The sequence below is a fragment of the Macaca nemestrina genome, chromosome 17 (assembly GCF_043159975.1).
Source record: "Macaca nemestrina isolate mMacNem1 chromosome 17, mMacNem.hap1, whole genome shotgun sequence".
NCBI classification, from domain to species: domain Eukaryota; kingdom Metazoa; phylum Chordata; class Mammalia; order Primates; family Cercopithecidae; genus Macaca; species Macaca nemestrina.
Genome location: NC_092141.1, coordinates 72475045 through 72502789, shown reverse-complemented (window position 1 = coordinate 72502789; position 27745 = coordinate 72475045). Strand labels below are relative to the sequence as shown.

Here is a 27745-nt window from a genome sequence, read left to right as displayed (position 1 = left end):
AGTGTGGTGGTGCGTACCTGTACTCCTGGCTATTGAGGAGGCTGAAGACTGCAGTGAGCTACAATCAAGCCACTGCACTCTGGCCTAGGCAATAGAGCAAGACTTTGTCTCTAAAAAGAAAACTAAAATGGTAATGAGGCCCAGTTATCACTGTTTCTAGAAGTGTCCATTCAAATGAATGGGATGTCATAGGTGGGCAATCACTGTGCTAGGGTAAACTTCTAAGGCTCTGAGATGTCACTGAGAGGCCTTTGTCTCAGTTCCCAAAGGAGTGGAGGAGTCCCACTTTTTCCCCTGGTAACAGCACTGGACACCTCAGAATGAAGTTATACTACGACTTATATTTCACTATGAAACCACCAAAGTCCTCAGTTTGTTTTCAGGACTGAAACAAAATACAATGAGGCCAAGATTTTTTTCCCAGACGCCTACATTTGTGAGACCAGCATTTTTCTTTCCACCAATATTGTGAAATCAAGTTTTTATACATAAAGCAAACATATTTTGGAAATGTTTTCAGAGAACTGATGAGTACTAACAGAAGCACTTCGAGGTGCCCTTGGTCAGTCTGGGTATAAACAGGGAGAATCATCTTCTCCCTGTTTCTCTAGAGTGGTGGTCTTCAAGGACAGGATGAAGGTGTCTGATTCTGTTCTCATCTCCATGGTTAAGTTTTCTTCTCTACACATGAAAGGCTTAGAGCCCGCAGTTGCTCCCTCACTTCTTCTTCCTCTCTCTGTTAAAAAGAGGCTTCTTCTGAGCTTAGTGGATCATTTCTGGGTTGTTAGGTAGAAATTTTTTGTGGTTACTGACAAATGCAGTTTCCCAAGTACCTCTCAAAGGGTTTAGAACTGTGTGCTCCTGCAGGATGGATGGCAGTGGCCCTGAACATATGCAGAACCAGCACTCTCTCTGATCTGCTCTCCATCACGGTTTGATATACTCTACCCAGACTCATGAGGTAACACTGGAGATAAGAAAGAGTATGCATCGAAAAGAAAGAAAAAGGGAAGAAAAGCAGCAGAGCTGGGCAGCCAGTACCTTGGCCCGTTTCTTGCACAGCAGCACCACAATGCTCAGGTACCCTGCTGCTGCAGCATATCCCAGCGGAGTCAGGCCACTTTCAGAAGAGGCATCCACGTTGGCGCCGAACTCCAGCAGCAGGGCTACCATTTCTGTGTAACCAAGATGGGACTGAACACAAAGAATTGGAGCATTATTTAAAACCTCTGTCCGGTAATTAATATTGGCACCTCCTAAAATCAGCAGTCGGCTGACCTAGAAATAAACAAACACAACTAATAATTAGACAAACAGGAGTCACATCTTTTTAGTTGTCTTTTATTAAACCATCTAAGATTCTACAACAATGTCTAGTAGCATTTAGTAATTGCTTTATTTTATAATCTCATTTGCTCCTTTTTCTTTTCCTTTGGTAGATAATATAAAATATCTCCTTTACATAAATGGAATAGTAGCTAGAGCAATTGCCTCCCATACTGTAGTGCTGAACAGAGTCTCTATGAAGTGAGCGTTTGCTCAGAAAAGCTCCTACACCAAGACAAAGGCTACCTGAGATCAATTTACTCTTTGGAACCAGCAGGACCTGATCCCACATGTCAGAGTCAGTTTATAGAAGGTAAGAGCACAATGGAGCTAGTCTCCAATTTATAGAATAAAATTTAACAATTTAAAATATATTAAATTATCAATAAAAGACTAAGATCAGGCCGGGCGCAGTGGCTCAAGCCTGAAATCCCAGCACTTTGGGAGGCCGAGACGGGCGGATCACGAGGTCAGGAGATCAAGACCATCCTGGCTAACACGGTGAAACCCCATCTCTACTAAAAAATACAAAAAACTAGCCGGGTGAGGTAGTGGGCGCCTGAAGTCCCAGCTACTCGGGAGGCTGAGGCAGGAGAATGGCGTAAACCCGGGACGCGGAGCTTGCAGTGAGCTGAGATCCGGCCACTGCACTCCAGCCTGGGTGACAGAGCGAGACTCCGTCTCAAAAAGAAAAAAAAAAAAAAAAAGACTAAGATCAATAAAAGACTAAGCAAGTCAAAGATCAACTAAATAGTTACTTAATGTCCTTCTAGTTTTCTTTTTTCATAGTTAATTCCTTATCATATTTATAATTTCTTTATAAATTTACCTTTATATTTGGAGTGTAGAGATTTCGTAAAGATGCCAGTGCCATGGAAAGACCTTCTGTGCTATAAGAGATCCAGAGACCTTGGAGGATGGAGGATGATACACCAACTTTTTTACTCAAACCCTGAATAAGAAGTACAGACAATTAAATTAGTAGCCCAGCAAAAAAAAGTAGCATCAGTGGTGAATTTGTGGCCTCTTCGTTTTTGATACTAATGAATGAGAGTGGAGTCCCACTCTAACAATGTTCATGCCAAGCAAAGCCTAGGTGGGGGGACAAAGACCAGTCCTGCAGGAACAAGCTATGTTCCTAACTTAAACGGTCTCTATCTCTGCAGCCCTTAGCAACACATCCACTCAACACCTCTCTTTTCTGTTATATCTGGATATAATTTATTTTCCCATATCTTTTTTATTAGCCTTCTTCAATAAATATCTTAAATTCAAGTTATTAAATTACACACTGTGGTAGAAATAATGCAATGTGATCACTGATTTCCATTTCATTTTCTTTCTGAACATTTGGAAAAACTCTATTTCCCAGCCTCCTTTATAGTTAGGTAGGCAATGTGACTGAATTCTGGTGAATAAAATGAGGGCATAAGTAGTATGTCTTGTCCAGGCTTGGCTCCAAAACTTCCTGTGTATTTCTCAACACTTTCTATGGTTCCTTTTGATTACAGGCCAGATGTAGAAGATCCAATGGAGAATTCTGAGGCCCAAGGTGATTTCAGAACTACTACACGGAAGGAGCCTGCTCAGAGATCTGAACTGTACTGTGATGTAAGGAGAAATAAATCTTTGTTAAGTCATTGAGATTTTGCAGGTTTGTCACAGCAGCTAGTGTTCTTCACCTTAACTAATATACCCCAGAATGATTTTATATGTTTATCCTCAGGAAAAAAAAAAAAGCAATACAGGTTTGATTGCCATCTACAACACATTTTCTCCTAGTATCACTGGCACAGGTCCCACGACATGTACTAATGTTTGTCCATTTCACATGGGCTTCTCCAGAAGGAAGTTAGAATAATTTGTTCTTCAGATATCCCGATTGTTAGGCACTCTGACAATCTTCTTACTCTTCTGCCAATATCTGGATCAAATCAGGTAAAGAAGGAAATCCCGAGGGCAGGAAGATATTAACAACGAAATCTTAAGTTACTTCTGCTTTCTTTGTCCCTGAAATATAGAATGTTCTTGCCTAGAATCCCTACATATATCTAAAATCAGCAAAGTGTGTTTACCTGGTATCCTAGGGAAGAGGCATCTACAAAGGGGGAATATGTCAGTTATTTATGAGTTATAAATTCATCTAACAAGACCACTAGTCATAGTGATCAAGGTCTTCCCATAGAAGGTTCAGGGTCTCTAAAGTGCGTGAGGAAAAAACTTCCTGTAGAGGGAATTCTCACACTAGAGGAAAGGCTGAAAGGTGAATAATGCTGTGGGAAGGCTAGATACATGAACGTTTTTAAAAGGCTTCTCCGACACAGGTGCCTTTTTCTCTCCCTGTGGGGATATTCTCATGCAACCAAAAATTAAATCATTAAACTTTCCTATTAAAAATTTTATTTTCAGCCAGGTGTGGTGGTACATATCTGTAATTCTAGCATTTTGGGAGGTGGTGGTGGGAGGATTGCTTGGGCCCAGGAGCTTGAGACCAGGGAAATGTAGGGAGACAACATCTCTCCAAAAACTTAAAATATTAGCCAGGCATGCTAGTGCCTGCCTGTGGTCCCAGCTACTTGGGAGGTTGAGGTGGGAGGATCACTTGAGCCTGGGAGGTTTAGGCTGTTGTGAGCAGTGACTGTGCTACTGCACTCCAGCCTGGGTGACACCATGAGGCCTTGTCTCAAAAAAACTAAAAAACAACCACCACCAAAACACAGAAGAAAAAAAGACTTCTACATTTAAGTTTTTGAAATTATAAAAATAATACAAATTTTTAATAAAAATCAAATAAAATAATATGGTATTAAAAATAAAAGTAGCTTCAACCTCCCATCTCAATCCTAAGAGGTAGCTCCTGTTAACACATTAGTGTTTACTATTTAAAACATTTTTCTATATATATGCAAAATACACACAAGTGCATATAAAAAACATAAAATTTGCTTTATTAAACATTTTTTATTATGGAAAATTTAAAACCTATTTACAAAAGTGGAGAGGAATAGTATAATAAAGCTCTGATGTACCCAACACCTCACTTCAGTAATTTTCAACTCATGGCCAACCTTGTATTATTTACACTCCTGCTCATATACCCTTCCCTTGATGGGATTATTTTTAAAAATCACAGATATTTTATCACTTAGTATTTAATTATTTTAGTAAGTGCCTCTAAACAGATATGAACTCTTTAAAACATACCTAAAACTAAGAAGGATTCTATAATATGAAATATCCCAATAGTGTTCAAATTCCCTTGATTAGCTCAAAAAAGGAACTAAATTTTGTTTGTTTGAATTGGGATTCACATAAGGTCCATATACTGTTACTGGCTTTAAAATACTTTCATATTATTAGGTATTTTAGGCTTTTTTCTCCCTCACTTTTATAACTTTTAATAATTATCCACATATATGTATCTTTATATACTTACGCATATATATCTATAGAATATGCCTCAAGAGGTTGATGTATTTTGCGACATTCTGACACGGCTTTATCAAAATGGCTGCAAGCGTCTATACATTCTCAACAAAAAATCCACAGCTTGATAAAACGAGGAAGGATGGTGCTAATCATTTCTATGCATCCTCTCATTCCATTCTATTCTAAGAGCATTAGCCAAAAGGCTGGGTCAAATCCTAGCAGAGTAGACCTTTGGGTGCCCAGAAACACAATCTCATGCTGGGAGGCCGAAACAGAATCCAGTTTTAACCCCTCACACCGCAAGGTTATTTCCCTTTTCATCCTCCTTGATTATTTAAAAATGGCTACCTAATTTCTACGTGGTCCATATTCTCTTTGGCCTTGAGGAGGTTGGGCTCTGTTCTGAATCTGTCTACTATAGTACCCATGTAGGCACCCAGAGCTGGGTAAACAGAAAACAGTAGGAAAGGTGGGTAAGGGCAGCTTCTGATTGCTCATTATTACTTCAGAAGCTCTTTTAATTTGTGCAAGAAACAGGGACATCAATTACAAACTCGCATTTGGCCATGCAGTTTGCATGCAAACAAAACTGAAGCAAACACATCACTAAGTAGTTCTGATTGTTATTTTGACATATGAAATAGAACAGTTTCAGATCTTTCAGGAAGAATTCTAAATGTTACTCAGGGTTGGAGTCCAGACAAATTAGGTTCTTGAGTGCACCTCCACTGTAGATCCTGGAAGACCAGAAAACTTAGCTCTGACTCCCCATTTGGGCCTCAGTCTCCTAATTTATAATATGTGTGGGTCTCAAGACCTTTTGAGGAACAATAAACTATATTAACCAATTCAGAGAGAAAAATCAGCATTAAGAAATATCCTTAGTCTAACAGAGGAAACTTTTAGCAATGGATATGATGGTTGAAGGAAAAAAACACAGGAAATCTGACATTTTTTCAGATCTACAATATATCAGGTTCTGTGCCAGGGCCTTTCCAGATTTAGCTTCTCTAACGTAATCTAATCTCCATAACAGCCCTAGGAGGTAGAATTTATCACTATTTTTATATAGGAGGAAACAATCTAGAGAAGATTGAGTAATTTGCTCAAAGCCACACAACTCCTGGAGCTGGAATTCGAGGCCAAATCTGTCTTTACTCAAAAGTTCATGTTCCTTCCATTACACCAACTAAAAAAAGGAAAAGTAACTGGCACCTGATTCAGGACCTCACTTCTGAATTCTTAGCTGAAAAAGTAGCAACTACAATAGATGAAAACAGACAAAACAGCCAATTGCTGCTTTCTCCCTTAACCTTTAATTCCAAATCATTTTCTATCCTTGGCCCTCTTCTCCAGAATTGTCCTTTTTAATCCCATTTTCTTCTACTCTTACCAATTCAACTGAGCATTATATGCTTTTTCCCCAACTTTTAATTTAAAGTAAAATTGTGTCTAAGACCTTTCTGTTGACGTATGTATGCTAACTTTAGGATAAGGGTTATCTCTGGGGAGGGAGGAGAATGGGGTAAGGGAAAGACATAAAGGGACTTCTACTATAATTGTTACATACAAAACATTTATATATATAACTATTAAATGTAGGTAAGAGTCACCTACATTTTGGTGACTCTTAACCCCAAATATATATATATGTAGCCCTTAGAGATCTTAGCCCCCTTCTGAGGCTTATATATGTTAATGAATTAAATCCTCACAACCACCAAGTAAGGGCTAATATCATTCCCATTTTAAAGATTAGTAAGATTAGTGGTGGTAATTCCAGCACTTTGGGAGGTCAAGGAGGGAGGATGGCTTGAAACTAGCAATTCAAGACCAACCTGGGCAATGTGGTGAGACTCCCATCTCTACAAAAAATAAAAATAATTAGCCATGTGTAGTGGTGTTTGCCTGTAGTCCTAGCTACTTGGGAGGCTGAGGTGGGAAGACTGCTTGAGTCCAGGAGTTCAAGGCTGCAGTGAGATGTGACTGTGCCACTATACTCCAGCCTGGGTGACAGAGTAAGACCTTGTCTCCAAAAAAAAAAAAAAAAAAAAAAAAAAAAAAAAGTAAAAGTTAAACAACTTGCTTAAAGTCATACAGTTAGGAAGTAAGAGAGATAGGGTTTGAACTTGGTCTGCTTTTGGAGTCTGATCTCTTAACTACCATGCTTGCTATATTTGCCATCTTTAAATTACTGATGTAGAACAGTGATTTTTTCACAGGAAAAGAAAAGAAAAGAACAGTGGTTTTTCAACTAGCTGGGGTGCACAGTAGAACTACCTAGGAAGCTTTTCAAAAATACTAGTGATCAGTCATTGCCGGTGGGAATGCAAAATGGCACAGTCACTTTGGAAACTAGTCTGGCAATGTCTTACAAGCTAAACATAGTCTTACCATACAATCTGGTAATTGCACTACTAAGGCATTTACTCAAATGAGTTGAAAATTATGTTCACATGAAAACCTGTATTTTAGTGTTTATAGAAGCTTTATTCATAATTGCCAAAACTGGAAGCAACCACGATGTCCTTTAATAGATGAATGGCTAAATAAAATGTAGTAATCCATATAGTGAAATATTATTCAGCAATAAAAAGAAATGAGCTATCAAGCCAAAAAAGACACGTAGGAACCTTAAATGCATATTGTTAAGTGAAAGGAGCCAGTCTGAACATTCTAAGCATTGTGTGATTCCAACTATATGACATTCTGGGAAAGGCAAAACTATAGAAACAGTAAAAAGATCAGTGGTTCCCAGGGGTTGAGGAGGGTAAGAAAAGAGGAATGAATAGGTGGCGGATAAAGGAATTTTAGTGCAATGAAACGATGCTGTATGATACTTAATGGCAGATACGTGACATTACGCATTTGGCAAAATCTATAGGGCTGTACAACACATAGAGTGGACCCTAACATAAAGGATGGACTGCAGCTAATAATAATGTATCACTATTGGTTCCTCAATTGTAACAAATGTACCACATCAGTACAAGATATTAATAACAGGGAAAACTGTGGTTGGGGGAGTGAGTATGTGGGAACTCTGTACTTTCTGTTCAATTTTTATATAAACCTAAAATTGGTCTAAGAAATAAAGTCTATTTTAAAGATGAAGCCTAGGTTCTACTCCAGAACAATGACTCATAATCTCTGGGAGTAAGGCTCAGGAATGTGTACTTTTAAAAAAACTCTGCAAGAGAATCTAATGTATAGCTAGAGTTGAAATCACTGACCTACATCTATAGAGAAATCTCAAAGGTACAATGTTGATTGAAAAAAAGAAAAAAGTTACAGAATCTTATAGTATTAAAAAACCCAAAATAGTTGTATATATTCCTTATGAATATGAACCTACATTGGAAAAGTATAAAATATAGATGAGAAGAACATGTCAGCGGTGTTAGCATATGCTAAATCCTAACACATTTACAAGTTATCTCTAGGGGGAGAGAGAGAAATGGGGTTACGGAGAAATACAAAAGCATTATTTATTATATTTGTTACATTCATTTCTTAAAAATAAAGAAAAATAATTGAAGCAAACATGGAAAAATGTTAACATGGTAGATAATATTTGCTTACATTCAATTATCTGTACTTTCCTACATTTCATAATGCAATTAAAGAGGAATAGGAACATCTTTTCTTCTAAAACAAGAAAAAAAGAGGTAAGAATTGATAATGATATAGATTGATTTGTGGTGAGGGGAGGAAATAGTTAAGGGAAGTAACACTTGGTTTTTCATCTTTTTCAGAGACTCACAAGTTGTGCTGTTTGTTTTGTTAGTTGGCTTCATTAAGAGGTAGAGGAAAAAGAAATGGGAAAAGGAGCTGAGTAAGAATGGACCTTGGTAAATGAATGTCAACTAAATGGTCCAGTAAATGGACCACTGAGAACCACACTGAGGCTGGAGTAAATACACAAGAAATAAGCCTGAAATACAGAGCTTTGGATTTGGAATATTAGCTTTACTTGTACTATGGACTTTTGATTTCTTCTGGTTAGTGGAGTTGATCCTTTGTTCTTGTGAAGTATGGGAGGAAAGAGCTTCAGTTTAGTTCAACTCAACAAAGACGACAGACAGAAAAGTGTGATCCCATTACCAGCCAGGATGTAGCCAAAAATAATGCATAATTAAATTCTAAGCTCATGGTTTCTTTAAGAGAATTTTATGTTCAAATAGCTTGAGAAAGTGCCTCTTCAGCATCTGTAACTATTGCTCAGGTAAGGGATCTTTTTGTTGGCAATAAATGGTAATGGAATCCCTTCCTTAGAATCTAAATTTACAAAACTGTTTACCAGCCAGTGATAAGCTTGCTCAAGATTTTTGAATACTTAAGAAAATAGGGAAAGCATGAAGAAACGAGCAATTTTATCTTAGGGATCTTTAGCTGTGGCTCAGGTATCTTAAGATCATAAACCTCGGGGGCTTATCCAATGAGCTTCTTTAAAGCGCATTACTTACAAACGTCACCTTTATGAAGATAAAACCAGAGAAATGTAAAATGAATGTACCCACTGGATTGTGTGTCACTGCTGAATAGAAGTTTCAAGTGGAACTATTTCTAACCATAAAGTCTATATTTGTCTTTGACCCACAGCTGGTGCAGATTGAGAATTCTAGCAGTTTGGGAGAAGTTAAAGCCTCTCAACAGGGAACACTCTGCATTTAAAGGATCCTGTAAACTGCAGCACCAGGAAAACCATAGTCCAAGTTCTTCATTCTTCAGCTTGCAGTCACGTCATCACCATATGCTGTATACTAGAGTATTTATGGCTTGAATCACACATGGAGCCAGTCTTATCTCAGGCAACCATGCTGTCTGCATCAATATAAGATAAAACTGTGCTAATGACAGGAGTGCATGTTTAAATGTACGTTTCCACGTATGGGATAAAATACTTGGTCAAATTAAGCTTTATGCTACTCTTCTCTGCAAATGTGGTATTTGTTTTATGGGGCAGCAAAGGCAGGCATTAGCTTCATCTTTGCATCTGATTCTAGGCAGATGGTGATGCTAAAAGGTTAATACTTAAGTTACTGTCTTTTAGTTACTATCTAACAGCAGGACAATGCTCTTAGAGTTTATGGAATTATTAGCTACTTTTTAGTCTGCTTGAAACTGGAATGCCATACCTTGCCAGTTATTTTAGCTCCACTCTGCTCCTACTAAGTAAGGTCATTTTTGGTACAGTGATTTGTTAGACAAGACAAGTAAGATTCAAGTAAAAGATTTGTCACTGTGGGTTTCACTTCTGTCCATCTGATGACCAGGCTGCTCTGGCTCTGTGCTTATATATTGAGAAGAATTTGCTAGGCTCTTGAAGTCATCTTAATGCCATTCTTCTCTCTGAAGATGATGGTTTCATTTTTTAACAATATCTTGTGGGGGAAGCCTGACCCAGAGAACTGTTTAAGATACCCATATTTCTCCATCCTGAGGCAGGAAAAGAATTCTGAAAAGGCTATAGGGATTGGAACTCTCATACTGTGGGATATAAAAATTAGGATGATAATTTCCTTCTCCACTTTTGTGGGTTAACCCAAAACTGTTATTTGAACTACAAATTCCTTGAGATTAGGGATTGTATCTTTTTTGTTTTTGTATCTCTAGTACCTAGTTTAATGCCTCAGTAAGTGACGAATAAACAAATGAATGCATACATGCACAAACAAATTATGTGTCCTCTTTTTGGTCCTCCATTGCAGCCTTTTGAAAGCTCAGAGAAGTTGATGTTATAGAGTTCTTAAAGGTTTTTCAAACTAATGGGAGAAAAACTGGGATATAATTTGAAGAGACATTTGGGGGAAGTAGCTCCAAGGAAGGTTAGTGTTGACTCCAGGTAAATAGTTTGAAAATCATAGCACCAGGAATGTTATTATCATCACTAAAACAATTATTAAAAAATTGAAAGAGTAACTGCCCTCAATGATTTTTTAGACATCATGAAAACCTGCAACTAACTGCTACAATATGACTGTCCTCAGGAGATGATAGGTCATGTATGGAGCCCACATCTATAGGTGTATATGCACCTTGTCAATGATTATACATATACATTTCCTGAAAAGCCTATCAGTTAGTTACACTGGGAGACGTACAATGTAGTTCTAAAGGCCTAGGGAGGAACAGGCCATACATGTTGGGAGATGAACCAATTTTGCAGCAAAAGAACTTCAGAAGGCAGGGACTACAATGAAATAGTTTCTTACATATAGTGTATGAAAGTCTGCTAAAGATGGGGGAAAAATGGTTCCAACTGCTTTAATTACCTTAAAAATGTGTGCTTTGAGGATGTGATGTCCCAGTTCAATAGTCTGCTGTCGGTTTAGTTTTCCCTCTTGGCGGGAAAACCAAAAGGCAAGTAATGTGTGACCACTCCTGCAAAAAAAGAGAAATTCATTTTAATTAATTAATTAATTAATTAAGTTGACATGGAGTCTCACTCTGTTGCCCAGACTAGAGTGCAGTGTCGTGATCTCGGCTCACTGCAGCCTCTACCTCCTGGGTTCAAGTGATTCTCCTGCCTCAGCCTCCTGAGTAGCTGGGATTACAGGCACCCACCACCATGTCTGGCTAATTTTTGTATTTTAGTAGTGAGAGGGTTTCGCCATGTTGGCCAGGGTGGTCTCAAACTCCTGACCTCAGGTGATCCACCCTCCTTGGCCTCCCAAGGTGTTGGAATTACAGGCGTGAGCCACTGCGTCCGGTCTGATTCATTTGAACAGAAATGTTAATGCCCTAATTCTGCTTTGGTTGGGGGACTCTTCAGGTCCAGTCATACCTCCAACAAAACTATACCATTCAACTGGTTTCTTGGGGAAGAGAACCTACTCCTGGGCAAATAATGGGTATTGAAAGGTTCCTAGGCAGTTCCTTATCCAAATCACATGTATAAATACCACAAAATGTCAGTTCTAGTTGGCTTACACCCATCCCACACACAGATGGCATTACAAGATTTTCATTTTTATTTTCTGTCTCTGTCAGCAACTCTCATTCCACCCATGCTTAAATGTCAGTGTTCCTCAGGATCTCATTCTTGGTCCTATTCTTTCCTCGCTCTAGATTAGCTCATCCATCCTCAAAGCCTTCACCACCACCTATATTCTGTATCTTTTTCTTTATTCAGACTTTTCTTCTCAGCCTTAGGCCAGTATATACCCAACTGCCTATTGTATTTCCCCATTTGGAGGTCCCATAGTACCTCACACTCAACATGACCCAAACTGGACTTACAACCTCTTCCCCAAGTGAAGTCTTCTCTGATCAGCCTCTACCAAGGCCCTACCCTTTCCTTCTAGCTGAGGAGAATGGAGGGCTTTCTTTCTACTGCCACCAGTATAGACTGTATATCCTCTCGCACAGCGTTTGCCATACTGTCACATACTCTCTCCTCCACTAGATTGAGGTTCCTGATAGCATCCGTTCCCCATTACCTCCTTGCTAACAGATCCCAAACCTGTTTATGAAAGAGAAAGCTCTTTTGTCTGCCTCTGGATATTGTCTTATCTGCCCATGATGTCCAGAACTGCCTTAGTTCTCTTGTAAATCATGTGGTCAGCTGGCTTGAAGACAAAGTCAACAGGAGGGTTAGACTAAAAGAATTGCAGAAAAATAAAGCTTAAGCCCTATTAGCTGCCCTAATTCTGAACTTGCTATATGAGGTAATAGATTTCTTTACTGTTTAATCTATTTGAATTGGAGTTTTCTGTTTTTTTCCAGCTCAAAGCATCCTAATGATACACTTCTTTGTTAATGTATGTGTGACATGTATGATATTTAGGGTTGTATTTCTACTTACATTCACGAAAGAAATCTGAATTACTTATATTTTCCATAGTGCCTAACATTGTCTACTGCATATAAAAATGCTCAATAAAACTTTAGAAGAAAAAATCTGGCATTAAAGAAAGGACACTAGATCACCTTTGAGATGTGTTTTCTTACCCCGTTTGTTATGCCTCTAAGAACTACAGACACTTAGAACTGTCTCTCTATGGCTGGTATGCTTTGGCTCTGTGTCCCCACCCAAATCTCACCTTGAATTGTAACCCCCATAATCCCCACATGGTGGGGACTTGGTGGGAGGTAACTGAATCATGGGGGTGGTTTCCCCTATGCTGTTCTCGTGATAGTGAGTTCTCATGAGATCTGATGGTTTTCTAAGTGTCCAGCATTTCCCCTGCTGGCACTCATTCTCTCTCCTGCTGCCTTGTGAAGAGGTGCCTTCTGCCATGATTATAAGTTTCCTTAGGCCTCCCCAGTCAATGTGAGTCAATGAAACCTCTTTTCTTTATAAATCACCCAGTCTTAGGCATTTCTTTATAGCAGTGTGAGAATGGACTAATACAGTACATTGGTACTGCAGAGAATAGGGTGCTGCCCAAAAATGTGGAAGCAACTTTGGAATTGGGTAACAGGCAGAGGTTGGAACAGTTTGGAGGGCTCAGAAGAAGACAGGAAAATGAGGGAAAATTTGGAACTTCCTAGAGACTTGTTGAATGGCTTTGACAAAAATGCTGATGGTGATATGGACAATGAAGTCCAGGATGAGGTGGTCTCAGACAGAGATAAGGAACTTGTTGGGAACTGGAGTAAAGGTGACTCTTGCTACACTTTAGCAGAGACTGGTGGCATTTTGCCCTTGCCCCAGAGATCTGTGAACTTTGAACTTGAGAGAGATGATTTAGGATACTAGTGGAAGAAATTTCTAAGTAGCAAAACATTCAAGAGGTGACAGAGCATAAAAGTTTGAAAAATTTGCAGCCTGACAATGCAATAGAAAATAAAAACCCATTTTCTAGGGAGAAATCTAAGCCAGCTGCAGAAATTTACATACTTAATGAGGAGCCAAATGTTGAATCACCAAGCCAAGGGGGAAAATGTCTCCAGGGCATTTTGAAGGGCTTCATGGCAGCCCCTCCCATCAGAGGCCCAGAGGCCTAGGAGAAAAAAGTGGCTTAGAGGGCTGGGCCCAGGGCCTTGCTGCTTTGTGCAGTCTCTGGACTTGGTACCTGGCATCCCAGCTGTGGCTAAAGGGGCCAATATACAGCTCAGGTTGTTGCTTCAGAGGGTGCAAGCCCCAAGCCTTGGCAGCTTACACATGGCGTTGGGCCTGTGGGTGCACAGAAGTCAAGAACTAGGGTTTGAGAATGTCTGCCTATATTTCATGAGATGTATGAAAATGCCTGGATGTCCAGGCAGAGATTTGCTTCAGGGGCAGAGCCCTCATGGAAAACCTCTGCTAGGGCAATGTGGAAGGGAAATGTGGGGTTGGAACCCCCACACAGAGTCCCCACTGGGGCACTGCCTAGGGAAGCTGTGAGAAGAGGGTCACCATCCTCCAGACCCCAGAATGGGAGATCCACCAAGAGCTTGCACTGTGTATGTGGAAAAGCTGCAGACACTCAACACCAGCCCGTGAAAGCAGCCAGGAAGGGGGCTGTACTCTTTGCAAAGACACAGGGGCGGAGTTGACCGAGGCTGTGGGAGCCCACCTCTCACATCAGCATGACCTGCATGTGAGCCATGGAGTCAAAGGAAATCCTTTTGGAACTGTAAGGTTTAATGACTGCCCTATTGGATTTCGGACTTGCATGGGGCCTGTAGCTCCTTTGTTTTGGCCAATTTCTCCCATTTGGAACGTGTGTATTTACCCAATGCCTGTACCCCCATTGTATCTAGGAAATAACTAATTTGCTTTTGATTTTATAGGCTCATAGGTGGAAGGAACTTGCCTTGTCTCAGATGAGACTTTGGACTTGGACTTCAGGTTAATGCTGGAATGAGTTAAGACTCCGGGAGACTGCTGGAAGGGCACGATGTGTTTTGAAATTTGAGGACATGAGATTTGGGAGGGGCCAGGGGCAGAATGATATGATTTGGCTCTGTGTCTCCACCTACACCTCAACTTGAATTGTAATCCCCATAACCCCCACATGCTGTGGGAGGGACCCAGTGGGAGGTAACTGAATCATAGGGGCAGTTTCCCCCATGCTGTTCTCATGATAGCTGACGGTTTTATAAGTGTCTGGCATTTTCTCCACTGGCACTCATTATCTCTCCTGCCGCCCTGTGAAGAGGTGCCTTCTGCCATGACTGTAGAGTTTTTAAGTGTCAGTAAAGAACCTGGAACACAGGGCATGGGACAGCTCCCATCTTACATAGGACTCATCAAATGGATTTCATTCCAAAAAGATTTTAAAAAGGGATTTTTAATTTTTGACTTTACAGAATTTCTAAATTGTAGTGGATACCAGATCACCTTGTTTGATTGGATAAATTAACCGTAATAGAAAGGAAGTTATTTAATTAGGAGAATGTCTCAGACAAGTGTAGCTTGCATGGAATCATCAGTATCATCTGAAGGTGTGAGTCCAGGGTTCTTTCAAACTCATAAAATCTAGAAATTGACACTGAACTCTCCTTTTTTTTTTTTTTAGACGGAGTCTTGCTCTGTTGCCCAGGCTGGAGTGCAGTGGTGTGATCTCGGCTCACTGCAAGCTCCACCTCCCAGGTTCATGACATTCTCCTGCCTCAGCCTCCTGAGTAGCTGAGACTGCAGGTGCCCGCCACCACGCCTGGCTAATTTTTTTAAATATATTTTTTAGTTGAGATGGGGTTTCACTGTGTTAGCCAGGATGGTCTGCATCTCCTGACCTCATGATCCACCCACCTTGGCCTCCCAAAGTGCTAGGATTACAGGTGTGAGCCACTGCGCCTGGCCCTGAACTCTTATTTATCCCATGAAAACTCAATTTAGTTGATAGGTTATTTTATTTTTTTCTTTTTGAGATGAAATCTCGCTCTGTCACTCAGGCTGGAGTGCACTGGTGCGATTTCAGCTCACTGCAACCGCCACTTCCTGGGTTCAAGCAATTCTCCTGCCTCAGTCTCCCAAGTAGCTGGGATTACAGGTGTGTGCCACCATGCCCAGCTCATTTTTTGTATTTTTAGTAGAGTTGGGGTTTCACCATGCTGGCCAGGCTGGACTTGAACTCCTGATCTCATAATCTGGCTGCCTCAGCCTCCCAAAGTGCTGGGATTACAAGCGTGAGCCACTGCACCCAGTCTATTTTAGTTTTTTCAATAGAGATAGTTCTTTTTGAATAAGTTATTTTAACAGACCACATGGAAGTTAAGACAACAATACAAAGCATGTATGAAGTATCTTACTCTCAAGATCTCAAAATTCTGTCCAGCACTTAACAGTAAAATTACTGCAGCCTCCCTGGTATAAGAATTATTACTTTAAGTTACTCATCCATGGCTGTTCCACTGTGACTAGAACTCCTGAATATAAGCCTCTGATCCACTATCTACGCTTTAGGCTGTTAATGAGAATTCATGCCTATTGGGATTAATGTAAAAAAGCTTGCGCTTGACAAGGAAATGAATTTTCAGTTAGACATAGAATTGACTTCGCCCTAGTGTTTTCATTTTACCACCATAACTAAGAAATGCTGGTGAGATGTCTGCATTTCTCTAGTCTTCATTTCAACTGGCTAGAGATAACTACTTGCTTTTACATCAGGCACTGAGGAGAAACAGCAAGTAATACAGGTCAAGGATAAGATGAAGGTGGCAACTATAGTTCATTTCTTTTTGAATACAAGCATGCTACATTATTACTAAAAGAATGGTTCTGAATAGTACACTGGACTCAAAGTTTGTGGTATGTAGGACATAAGGGAAAACAGCAATGTACATTCTATATTGGCTTCCATGGTGACATCTTGAACGCTGAGATTTAATTTTGCTTCTTGGTCTGCTGGATCTCTCTACCTCCACCATCATCAAACTCACTTTTTGAAGTTGGAGCTTTCCCTCAAAACCATATTATCTCTCTCTCTTTTTTAAATATTGCCAGTTACTCAGGCATAAAACATAGTAGCTATTTTCCCCCTCTCCTATACTTTCTCTCCTGAAAAGTCACAAGAATCTCATTCTCTTCATTTTATTCTCTACTGCTCCCTCCCTGGCCATCACAATAATCTACGTTGCAGAAACCTGATCAAAATTCTGCTCAAAATTATTTGCTAGTTTTATTTTCCCTCTGATATAAAATTTAAATTCCTTAGCATGGTATCCAAAAGCTTTACATAATTTGTTCCTTGCCTATTTGTCTGTCTTTACCTCTTTACCTTATCCTTTCAATTCCAGACACAGTAAATTATCTGTAGGGTTTCAAATATGCTTTCCCTCTGCCTGGAATTCTCTTTCCTGTTTAGTTCATCAGAAAAACAATTTCTCAATCTTCAAATGGCAATTCACATCATCTCCTCTGTGAAGCCTCCCCTGGTGCCCCTCTGATAAACTCAGGGGTTCTTTCCTTAGGTTCCTGTTGTACCTGGTACACATCTCCATTACAGCACCCACTGCACGGCACTCTTCTATGTTGCTCTACATATGTGTGAAAAAGCATGGCTTCTATCCTCAAGAGAGTCTAGGTAATAGGAGTATATATTTGCAAAATGGATGAGTAAGTAATAACATCTTATATCTGTGTATCTTATGGTTTTCAAAATACTTCAGGCCAGGCATCATGGCTCACACCTGTAATCTCAGCACTTTGGGAGGCCAAGGTGGGAGGATCACTCGAGTCCAGGAGTCCAAGGCTAGCCTGGGTAACAAAGCAGGACCCTGTCTCTACAAAAAAGTTAAAAAGCCAGTTGTGCTGGTGTGTGCCTGTAGTTCCAGTTACTTGGGAGGCTGAAGCAGAAAAACTGCCTAAGCCCAGGACATTGAGGCTGCAGTAAGCTATGATTACACCGTTGCACTCCAGCCTGGGCAACACAGTGAGGCCCTGTCTCAAAAAAAAAATAAAAAATAAAAAATAAAAACAAAAAACTGAAAAATCAAAATAATAATAATAATAATAATTTTTTGAGACAAGAGTCTCACTCCATTGCCCAGGCTGGAGTACAGTGGCATGATCTTGGCTCATTGCAACCTCTACCTCCTGGGTTCAAGCAATTCTTCTTCCTCAGCCTCCCAAGTAGCTGGGATTATGGGCGTGTACCACCACGCCCGGCTAATTTTTGTATTTTTAGTAGAGATGGGGTTTCACCATGTTGGCCAGGTTGGTTTTGAACTCCTGATCTCAAGTTATCTGCCTGGCTTGGCCTCCCAAACTGTTGGGATTACAGGTCTGAGTCACTGCACCCAGACAAATATTTTAATAATTTTTAGATTCTCAAAAAAAATCATTACACCATAGGTATAGCAGTAAATACTACTCCCAATATTATGGCAGAGGACTGACTGAGACTAAGCAAGATTGAGGGACAGACCCAGCTTACATGCCTAGGAAGTGAAAGGGCTAGAATGAGAACTTCAGTGTTTCTGAAGTCCTAGTTTCCACTGAAACCTAGTTCCATTACCACACTGACAAGATTAGCAACTTGATTTTTGTTTCAGAGCACATTTGTGTGAAAAAAACTCCACCACTGTAAAGAACAATATACTCATTTGTATAGTATAAACTCTGAATTCTTTAAACATAATTAAAATCAGCAACCATTATTTTGACACTTTTTGATTGGCATTTTGAGAAAGAGTAGGTAAGAAATAAAGTAGAGACAGCTCTAGGAAGCATGACATGTTTTAAAGCAAGACGGGGCACAACTATGTTTTTCCCTTTATAATTAAAGATGATGAGGCCAAGGCACAGTGGCTCTCACCTGTAGTCTCGGCACTTTGAGAGGCTGAGGCAGGAGGACTGCTTGGGTCCAGGAGTTTGAGACCAGCCTGGACACCACAGCGAGATCCTATCTCTACAAAAAAATTTAAAAAATTAGCCGGGCGTGGTGGCATGTGTCTGTGCTCCTAGCTATTTGGGAGGCTGAGGTGGGAGGATCACTTGAGCCTGGGAGGTTGAGACTGCAGCAAATTGTGATCGTGCCACTGCACTTCAGCCTGGGTGGTGAGCAAGACTCTATTTCAAACAAAAGCAAAAACAAAAAAAGATGGTAACCATAATCAACTTTCATATGGGTTCAGATATGGTCATAAAGGCCATGGGGTAGGGAAGTGAAGACAGAAGATAATTACTTTTTTTTTTTTTTTTTGAGACGGAGTCTCGCTCTGTTGCCCAGACTGGAGTGCAGTGGTGATCTTGGCTCACTGGAAGCTCCGCCTCGCGGGTTCACGCCATTCTCCTGCCTCAGCCTCCTGAGTAGCTGGGACTACAGGTGCCCGCCACCCTGCCTGGCTAATTTTTTTTTGTATTTTTAGTAGAGACGGGGTTTCACCATGTTAGCCAGGATGGCCTCGATCTCCTGACCTCGTGATCCACCCGCCTCGGCCTCCCAAAGTGCTGGGATTACAGGCGTGAGCCACTGCGCCCGGCCGAGAATTATTTTCATATAACTTATATAATGATATCATCTTGTGATTCAAAGTTACTTTACAAATTTCCTTACTGGCATTCACAGTGCTGCCTCTTCATCTCTAAAAGTCAAACAGGCCTATGTTTAAATCCTAGTTCTGCAACTTACATACTTTATAACCTAAGACAAGACACTGAACCTCTTTGTGAGACAGGGATAGTAATATCTACCTCTCAGGACTGTGGTAAGAATTAGGTGAGACATATTAAGTGAAAGTATTTTATATTTCTTTTATATTCTCCAGAGTAACTAGTGTAACGCTAAACTAAAGGAACGTCCAATAACCACAAATAACTTTAAACATATAGGAAGATGACTGTGTGTTCAAATGGAACTTCAGTCTTCAACGTGTGTAGCAGGGTGAAATGTGATATCCTGTCCTTAACCCTGATCCCTACCCTTCCACACCGTACCCTACTACCTTTGCAGCCAGAAGAGAAGTCCACAGATCAGGGAAAAATTACTGGGGTACAGATGCCACTCACTGCTAGCAAATGAAACTTGGAGGTGTAACTTCAGGCAGAGGGGAGGATAAGGACAGAGCTAACTGGTCCCTAAGAAACAAGGTAAAAGGCTAACAGGAAGAACACAAATTTGTCATATAGACCAGAGGTTTTCAGGAAGATAGTAAATCTTATATTCAAGGCATATTTGATTTTTGATATAATTAGGAGAGAATCGATCACAGGTCAGAGTTGAGGATCCTTCCCCCAGCACTCTCCCTTCTCCCCTTTGCTGGATAAATATGTGTGTTTTGACAAAAGTCAGAGAAGGTGGTGTCCAGAATAGCAGAGAACAAATTCTACTTGCATTCTCATTTGTAGGCATGAGTAGTCCCTTGATACTGGAGACAAATGATACTTCTGGATAACTAGGGGTTACAAGGCAGTGAGGAACTACTGTCATTTGATGATCCTATACCTCAAGAGTTTAGAGCTATGGAGTCTTAGAGCAAAACCCTTTCTAAAGCAAGAATCACTCCCCTCTGTCCTCATTTAACAGTATGGAAGTTGGATAATAATTGTTTTAAACAAAATATACAATGGCATTATGTTTTTTGTTTTGTTTTGTTTTCACTTAGCATCCCAGGAGATAGCTAGTCTTAAAGTTTCTATTTGTAGTACCAAAACATGCTAACAAATAAACTTGGATATTTCTAGCATGGATAGTTTCTCACTGTTCTAGTCAGAGTTACTAATATGGAGTCACGCAGATTTCATTAACTTATGATGACAAACTTAATACACAACCTTCTCATGCTTCAGAGAAACAACACTTAGGTGCTTTGATATATATATATATATATTTTTTTTTTTTTTGAGACGGAGTTTCACTCTTGTTGCCCAAGCTGGAGTGCAATGGTGTGATCTCAGCTCACTGCAACCTCTGCCTCCCGGGTTCAAGCAATTCTCTTGCCTCGGCCTCCTGAAGAGCTGGGATTACAGGTACACGCCACCACGCCTGGCTAATTTTTTGTATTTTTAGTAGAAATGGGGTTTCACCATGTTAGCCAGGCTGGTCTCGAACTCCTGACCTCATGCGATCCACCTGCCTCGGCCTCCCAAAGTGCTGGGAGTACAGGCGTGAGCTACCGTGCCTGGCCAGGTGCTTTGATATTCTGTGTGAGGGTCAGATGTGACGAAGTGGTATAGTTACAGCCAGTTGGCAAGAAAATGCTTGTAATCTAAAGCCTATCTTATAATTTGGGCAGAAATAATATACATTGCTGTGAAGTGTCTTTATATTACAGAGGTTAATGTGGGTTATTTAAAGAGACCTAGTGAGATGAGAATTATGAGGCAGAAATGGCTGGCTGCCTCCAAAGATTGTGCTCCCCTTCCGAGTCAAGAGTTCTTGTTGGCAAGTGGCTTCCTTGCCAGGGACCGTGCAATCAAGTGGGGTTAGGTGACTCAGTTCTGGTTAATGAAATGCAGACAGAAATAATGTTCATTTTAGACCTGGCCCACAAGAATCTTCCACTCTTACACTGTTTTTTGTCTTCCCCCATCTGCCAGCTGATAAAAACAATTACCCTGGAAAGCAGTGTGTGAAAGATGGCAGAGACTCCAATGGCCTGCGTCTCTGAAAAATGGTACAGGGCAGACCTCTTCCAAACCATGTGGTGCCTTTGGACTTCATGAGAGTGAAAAATAAATTTCTATTGTGATACATCACTTAGGTTTTGGGGTTTACTTATTTCAGTAGTTAGCAGTACCTTAAATAAAACAAGAAAATTACTTTTTGAGGGATTACTAACAGGGGATGGATAGAGGATGAAGAAAGAGTAGAAAGGAGGACTAAGGAAGTGTTTATCTCAATATCAGTGAAAATGGGCAGAAACACACATAATATCCTCATAAATTAGATATTTGGGATACTAGTGGGGACACTAGTTATGAGGTTTATAGCAACAATCTAGGTGAGAAATGCTAAGAATTATTAAATGAGAAGAGAGAGCAGGGTGTATGTGGGAGACGCATTTTGGTGATACTCAAAAGCACTTGGTCTTTTTTTTTTTGTGTAGGGATAAAAACTGCAATTAGGCCAGGCGAGGTGGCTCACACCTGTAATCCCAGCACTTTGGGAGGCCGAGGCAGGCAGATCACTTGAGGCCAGAAGTTCGAGACCAGCTTGACTAACATGATAAAACCCCGTCTCTACTAAAAATACAAAATTAGCTCGGCATGGTGGTGCATGCCTGTAATCCCAGCTACTAACAAAAATTAGCCTGGCATGGTGGTGCATGCCTGTAATCCCAGTTATTCAGGAGGCTGAGGCAGGAGAATCACTTGAACCCGGGAGGCAGAGGCTGCAATGAGCCGAGATTATGCTACTGCACTCTAGCCTGGGCAACAGAGTGATACTCCGTCTCAAAAAAAAAAAAAAAAAAAAAAAAAAAGCTGAAATTATTATTCTTTACCACAAGACTGTTGAAGCATACTCCATGAGAAGAGAAAAGGAAGAGGAGTCCTTCTGTCCCATGACAGTAATGAGTCACTTTCTATCCCCAGCAGCCTTCCAGTATAAAAACCTATTTCGAACACCTGCCACTCATTCCTAGCCAATATGAAGTAATTTTTCAAACTTACAGCTAGCTGAAAGTATTCAAACTATGGTATCATCGATAGATTCCCTACCAGAGCCCACCATAAAGAGGGAAGTTGCTTTAAAAGGATGTTTCTCTTGTGTTACTAGGGGTCTTTGTGTTTGCAAAAAAGTAACTTGTAGCATGACCTGATAAAGTGGTATTTTCAGTAAGATTAATTCCTCTGAGAAATTAACCATCAGGTAACCATTGTTTAGGATATGGGGAATTTAGTACTTCTAGCAAGGATCCCCATGCCTCCATCTCCCTTTCTGCCAGTTGGACAAAGGCGTCTTCTGGCCAGGTTCTTAATATTCAATAGCTCCTGAGCTCTTGCAGAAATACCAGTGTGGCAACTAAAAAGATACGGGTTTCCAAAAGTTCAAAAAGGTTTGTTCAAAAAGGACTTTAAGTTGCCCTTTTGATAGCCAGGTTTCTAGAACTCATCATCCTTTGCCTCTCTTCTATGTTTAGTCTCTTACTTTTTAACTTTCCATTTCCCAATGTCAACCAACATAGTCAAACTTTTCCCTTCCTTCAGTGCTAAAATTTTGGGAAGCTGAGTCTATGGTAGTGGTCTCTACTTTCATTTCACGTGTAGTTTTTAACTTACAGGAATTGGACTTCTGCTACCAAACATTCTATGCAAAGTATTCTAGCAAAAGCCATATATGGCCTCTTACCCTTTGCCTTATTGCAGTACAAGGTACTGGTGAGTATCCCCTCCTTGAAATTGCCTTCTCCTTTGCCTTCCATGACCTTACTTCCTCTTGTTTCTCTTTCTAATTCCCCTCTAAATTACTATTTGGTTCATGATCTTCTTTCAGCATTTAAATACAACTATTCTGTTTCATGCTTCTGAACTTCCTACTTTATATTCTTGGGTGATCTCGTTTAGTACTATGGCTTCTACTGTCAGTTATTTGCTGATAATGCACAAATTTATAGTTGCATGCCTTGAGCCTTCTATTTTTTTTGAGATGGAGTCTCGCTCTGTCGCCCAGGCTGGAGTGCAGTGGCCGGATCTCAGCTCACTGCAAACTCCGCCTCCTGGGTTTATGCCATTCTCCTGCCTCAGCCTCCCGAGTAGCTGGGACTACAGGCGCCCGCCACCTCGCTCGGCTAGTTTTTTGTATTTTTTTTAGTAGAGATGGGGTTTCACCGTGTTAGCCAGGATGGTCTCGATCTCCTGACCTTGTGATCTGCCCGTCTTGGCCTCCCAAAGTGCTGGGATTACAGGCTTGAGCCACCGCGCCTGGCCTCTTTGTCTATTTTCTAAAGGCACACTCCTAAATATATTTGTGCATCTTTCCTCAGAGGCAATTCATTATGAACATGTCCAAAATAGGACTCACTTTCTCCCCATAAGCCTGTTCTTCCTCCTGCCTTTGCTCGTGTTAGAGCCCCTCCTCCATTCAGAAAGTTCTATGTTGGTTAGTAGCATCACTATTATCCATCATTCAAGATAAATCTCGTCATTTTTGATCCCTCTGTCCTTACCTTTCACATACCATATAAAAAAAGGCCAAGTGCTTTTGAGTATCACCAAAATATCTCTCCCACATACACCCTGCTCTCTATTCTCCTGTTATAGGTCTTACCATTCCTCATCTGGACTATTGCTATAAACCTCTTAATTAGTATCCCAACTTTCAGTCTCTTCCCTTCATTTCAACTCATCTTCCATGCATCACTTGTCAGAGCTATCTTTCACATAATCAGAGTTATCAGATCTTTGTTTCTTCCTCCTCAAAAGGTTATAGAGGCTCCCTGTCATCTACAGAATTATAAAGTCTTAAATATGGCATTTAAGGTTTTCCCAGTGACATCTCCTATCATCCTCTCTTCCTGATCATGCATCTTATTCTCGCGTCATAGCTGCTCACAGTCCCCCAAAGGCATTTCATATGTTCTCACTCTTCCTTGTTTCTGTTAAGGCCATTACCTTTTCCTTTCTGCCTACAGGGCTCCTGCATTCCCTTGCTGCTTAACGGAATTCAACCCATACTTCAAGGCTGAACTTTAATGCTACCTCTTCTGAAAAGTATTTATTTCCTCTTTGTCTAGGTTCCTACAATACTTTGTACTATGGCACTATTGTTGGTTGCTTTGTCTGACTTCCCTTTAGAGAAGGGGTGTCCAATTTTTTGGCGTCCTGGGGCCACACTAGAAGAAGAAGAATTGTTTTGAGCGACACATAAAATATACTAACACTAAAGATACCAGATGAACTAAAAAAACTGCAAAAAAACTCATCATGTTTTGAGAAAGTGTACAAAATTTGTGTCGGGCCACATTCAAAGCTGCCTGGGGATACATGTGGCCCATAGGCCATGGGTTGGACAAGCTTGCTTTAGAGTATAACGGCTTCAGTGTCAGGGGTGTCCTAAGTCACCTAAGTTTCTCTAGTGGTTAGCACAGTCCTTGGTGTAGAGAAGCAGCAGCTCAATAAGTGTTTCATGTTTCATGAATGAATAAAACTAAGCAGATGGGTACAAGGAAGAGCAATGCAAGGACTTCCAAATTCACTTTCCAATTCAGCAACTCAATTTGACTTTGAATTTGCAGGTATTTCTGCTGTCGCTGTTAGACTGTGAAATGAGTGTGCATATGACTCAAGTATTAAGAATAGGTTAACAATCCTGATCTTTTCCATCTCTCTTCTTAAAAATTCTTCCAACAGTTAAACTTTAGTTGTTGCTGTCTTATAGTCTGCTTGTTGCTATCCATTCTCAGCAAATGATACTCATGCTTCTTGGCAAAAATTATTTCTTCCATTTTTCACTTATCAGCCAGTAACTGCTTCGGTATATTTTTTCATGGCTTTCTCATGGAAGCTGAATTCAAAATATATTTCTGGTTCCCTTGTGCTACTGTTTTATATTCAATATGGAAATGTATGACCCTCGTGAAAGTAAATTATAAGTATGACCAAATGTAGAAATGAGTGGAAAGCATTACCTCCTTGTAAATATAGAATCTGAATAGGAATTTGCTGCTTTCTCCCACTTTGCCTCACATCTTCCTACTGCCTTTCTGTTCTGTTAACACATCACCAGCTCTAGGAAAATGGTCATCTTTTCTCTGTTCCAACACGAAGTCTTTAGGTAGCTGGCAGGGCTTCATGAGGCAGAAGAGCTATGACTCCACTGAAATGTCACAGTTTGAAACACCAACGGTAGGCACAGGAAAATTCATCACTTCTCTCTTCCTCCTCCATGCCCCTCAGCTCTTTGTTTATACCTCTAGCACAGCACTCTGCCTTGAATTATAGCTAGTTATAAATGTGTCTGTTAAGAACACTAACCTGTAAGTCTTGGTAGACAGATCTAACTTGTATTTGTATTCCCAGCAGTGCTTACGACAGAGCCTTAAATATATTACTTAATAAATATTCACTGAATACTTGCTGAAATGCATGTCTTCACTTAACTCCCGAGGCATGGTAGGAGGTAACAAAGTGAACAAAAGATACCATCTGTTGAGTTGTGAGAAGAGTTTCTCAAATATTTTAAGTTGCTAGCTTAAATTAGTACCACTTATCATTCCTTTGTTCGCTCATTAGTTCGTCATCAAAAAAAAATTTACTGTGCGCTTACTGTGTTCCAGGCACTCTACTAATCATTAGTAACACACAGGGAGCAATACAGAAAAGGTTCTTGTCCTCACTGAGTTCATTCTAGAGAGAAAAGTGGACAGAACCGAGTATTCGCCTACAATTAATAATACATTTGATGTTAGAAAGGAGGTAAAAAGGATGTTATGATTTTACTTAGATAAGGTGACAAGCAGAAGTCTTTCTGAGGAGGTGGCATTTAAGCTGAGATCTGAAGGAGTGAGAGATCTTTCTATGTGATGAGATGCCTGGGAAAGTGAGCTCCAGATGGAGGCAACTGTTAAGTGCAAAGGCCCAGAGATGGGAAAGTGCAAGTTCTAGGAACCAGCAGAAAATTGTGAATAAGAGGGAGAAAGAATGAACTTAATTCAGGGAGGGAGGCAGAAGCTTTATCTATAAATACAGGGCTTTGAACAATCTGGCCTTGATTTTACTCTAATCATAGAAAGCCACTGGAGGATTTTCAGGAAGAGGTTACATGGTCTGATTTGTGTTTTTATAAGATTGCTCTGGCTGCTGGTGGAGAATGGACTCGAAGAGGGCAAGAAGGGAGACCAATTAGGAGATGAAAGTAATCCATGTGAGATCCCAGGATGTGGTCATAATGATCATTAGAGATGGAAACAGATACTTGCAAGTAAAATTTGGGTGGTAGAACCAACTGGATATGTGGATGGCTACAGTAAATTCATGTCTCACAGCTGTGGCTTCTTATGATTGAGAGGATGGAAGGCTATTAGTGTTGATTTTACTAAATGTGGAGATCTATCTGCTTTTGTAAGTCTCTAGAGATGGCCGAGTGAATTGCTTTACTCGCAAAAAAGAGAGTGTGCTGTCATGTTCCACTACACTGGCAATAGCTCCTCCTGACTGCTGTGCCAGTAATCTTGGTTTGACAACCTAGGAAAACTTCTGGGGTTCTTATCTTTTGATCCAGCCAGTGTTGCTTCAGACACTCATTAATAGGATGAATTAGCCTCTAATTCCTGTGCTACTTTCAGTACAAGAAATTTCCCTTAATCGCCTGCCCTACTTCCACCTCATTTTAGATTAAGTTACGGGAATGAGTATCACTATGCTGAACACATCCACCTTAAAAAAGCTCTATATGTATTTTTAAACACATAAAGCAAAGTATTACCTTTTACAAACAATATAGATACAAGTCTCCTCTGTGTTTTCATTAGTTGGCTCTTCTGTAATTTTTTTTTTTTTTTAAGAGTCAGGGTCTTACTCTGTCACCCAGGCTAGAGTGCAGTGGCATGACATACCTCACTGTAACCTTGAACTCCTGGCCTCAAGAGATTCTCCCACCTTGGCTTCCCAAAGCCCTGGGATTACAGGCATGAGCCACCTTGCCTGGCCATGAATAAGTAAATGCCAAGCATTTATTCTTGCCAAGTCATCACTTCCGGGCCTTTTGGCTAAGATCAAGTGTATTCTTGCCAAATCATAAAACGATGCACTCTTTCCATCTTATCATAAGCAGAACTATATCTCTGTATGTATACAGACTTAGGAAATCTCTCATAAGTTTTTACAGAATAAGTAGTTCTCAGTTTTAACTGGGTTTGGAGAATAATTCTAATTAGCAGCTTTTTCCAAATTTTATTTTGGATTTGGAAAAGGAAAAATATATGTTATTGTGGTCCATCTTCTAATGGTCTGACAGGGTGAAAGATGGGAACAGTTTGCCTATTTGACTAATAGATGTCAATCCCATGATTTATGCTGAGAGAAAACAAACTTGTAAAGCTAAAAGACATTCAATGTGTTGGCAAATTGAACATATTCCAAAACATGTATTAGATTTCATGTAATTCCTCCCTTTTGTCGTATCACAAAACCATGACATTGGGTCACTACTTCAGATATGAGTCTCACATTTACTCT

The 27745-nt window shown here is 40.3% G+C and overlaps 1 protein-coding gene across 14 annotated transcripts in view; it reads right to left on the bottom strand.

Annotated features, from left to right (window-relative positions):
* Window positions 1-27745, bottom strand: part of LOC105483054 (tetratricopeptide repeat, ankyrin repeat and coiled-coil containing 2) — a 475702-nt gene that overhangs the window by 38489 nt on the left and 409468 nt on the right. For all 14 annotated transcript variants that reach the window (XM_011743607.3, XM_071083397.1, XM_011743615.3 and 11 more), the window contains 3 exons: window positions 11031-11139; window positions 2156-2278; window positions 1042-1278 (listed from right to left, as the gene is read on the bottom strand). In XM_011743607.3, the coding sequence (XP_011741909.2) occupies window positions 1042-1278; window positions 2156-2278; window positions 11031-11139 (469 nt within the window). The remainder of the gene's footprint in view (window positions 1-1041; window positions 1279-2155; window positions 2279-11030; window positions 11140-27745) is intronic.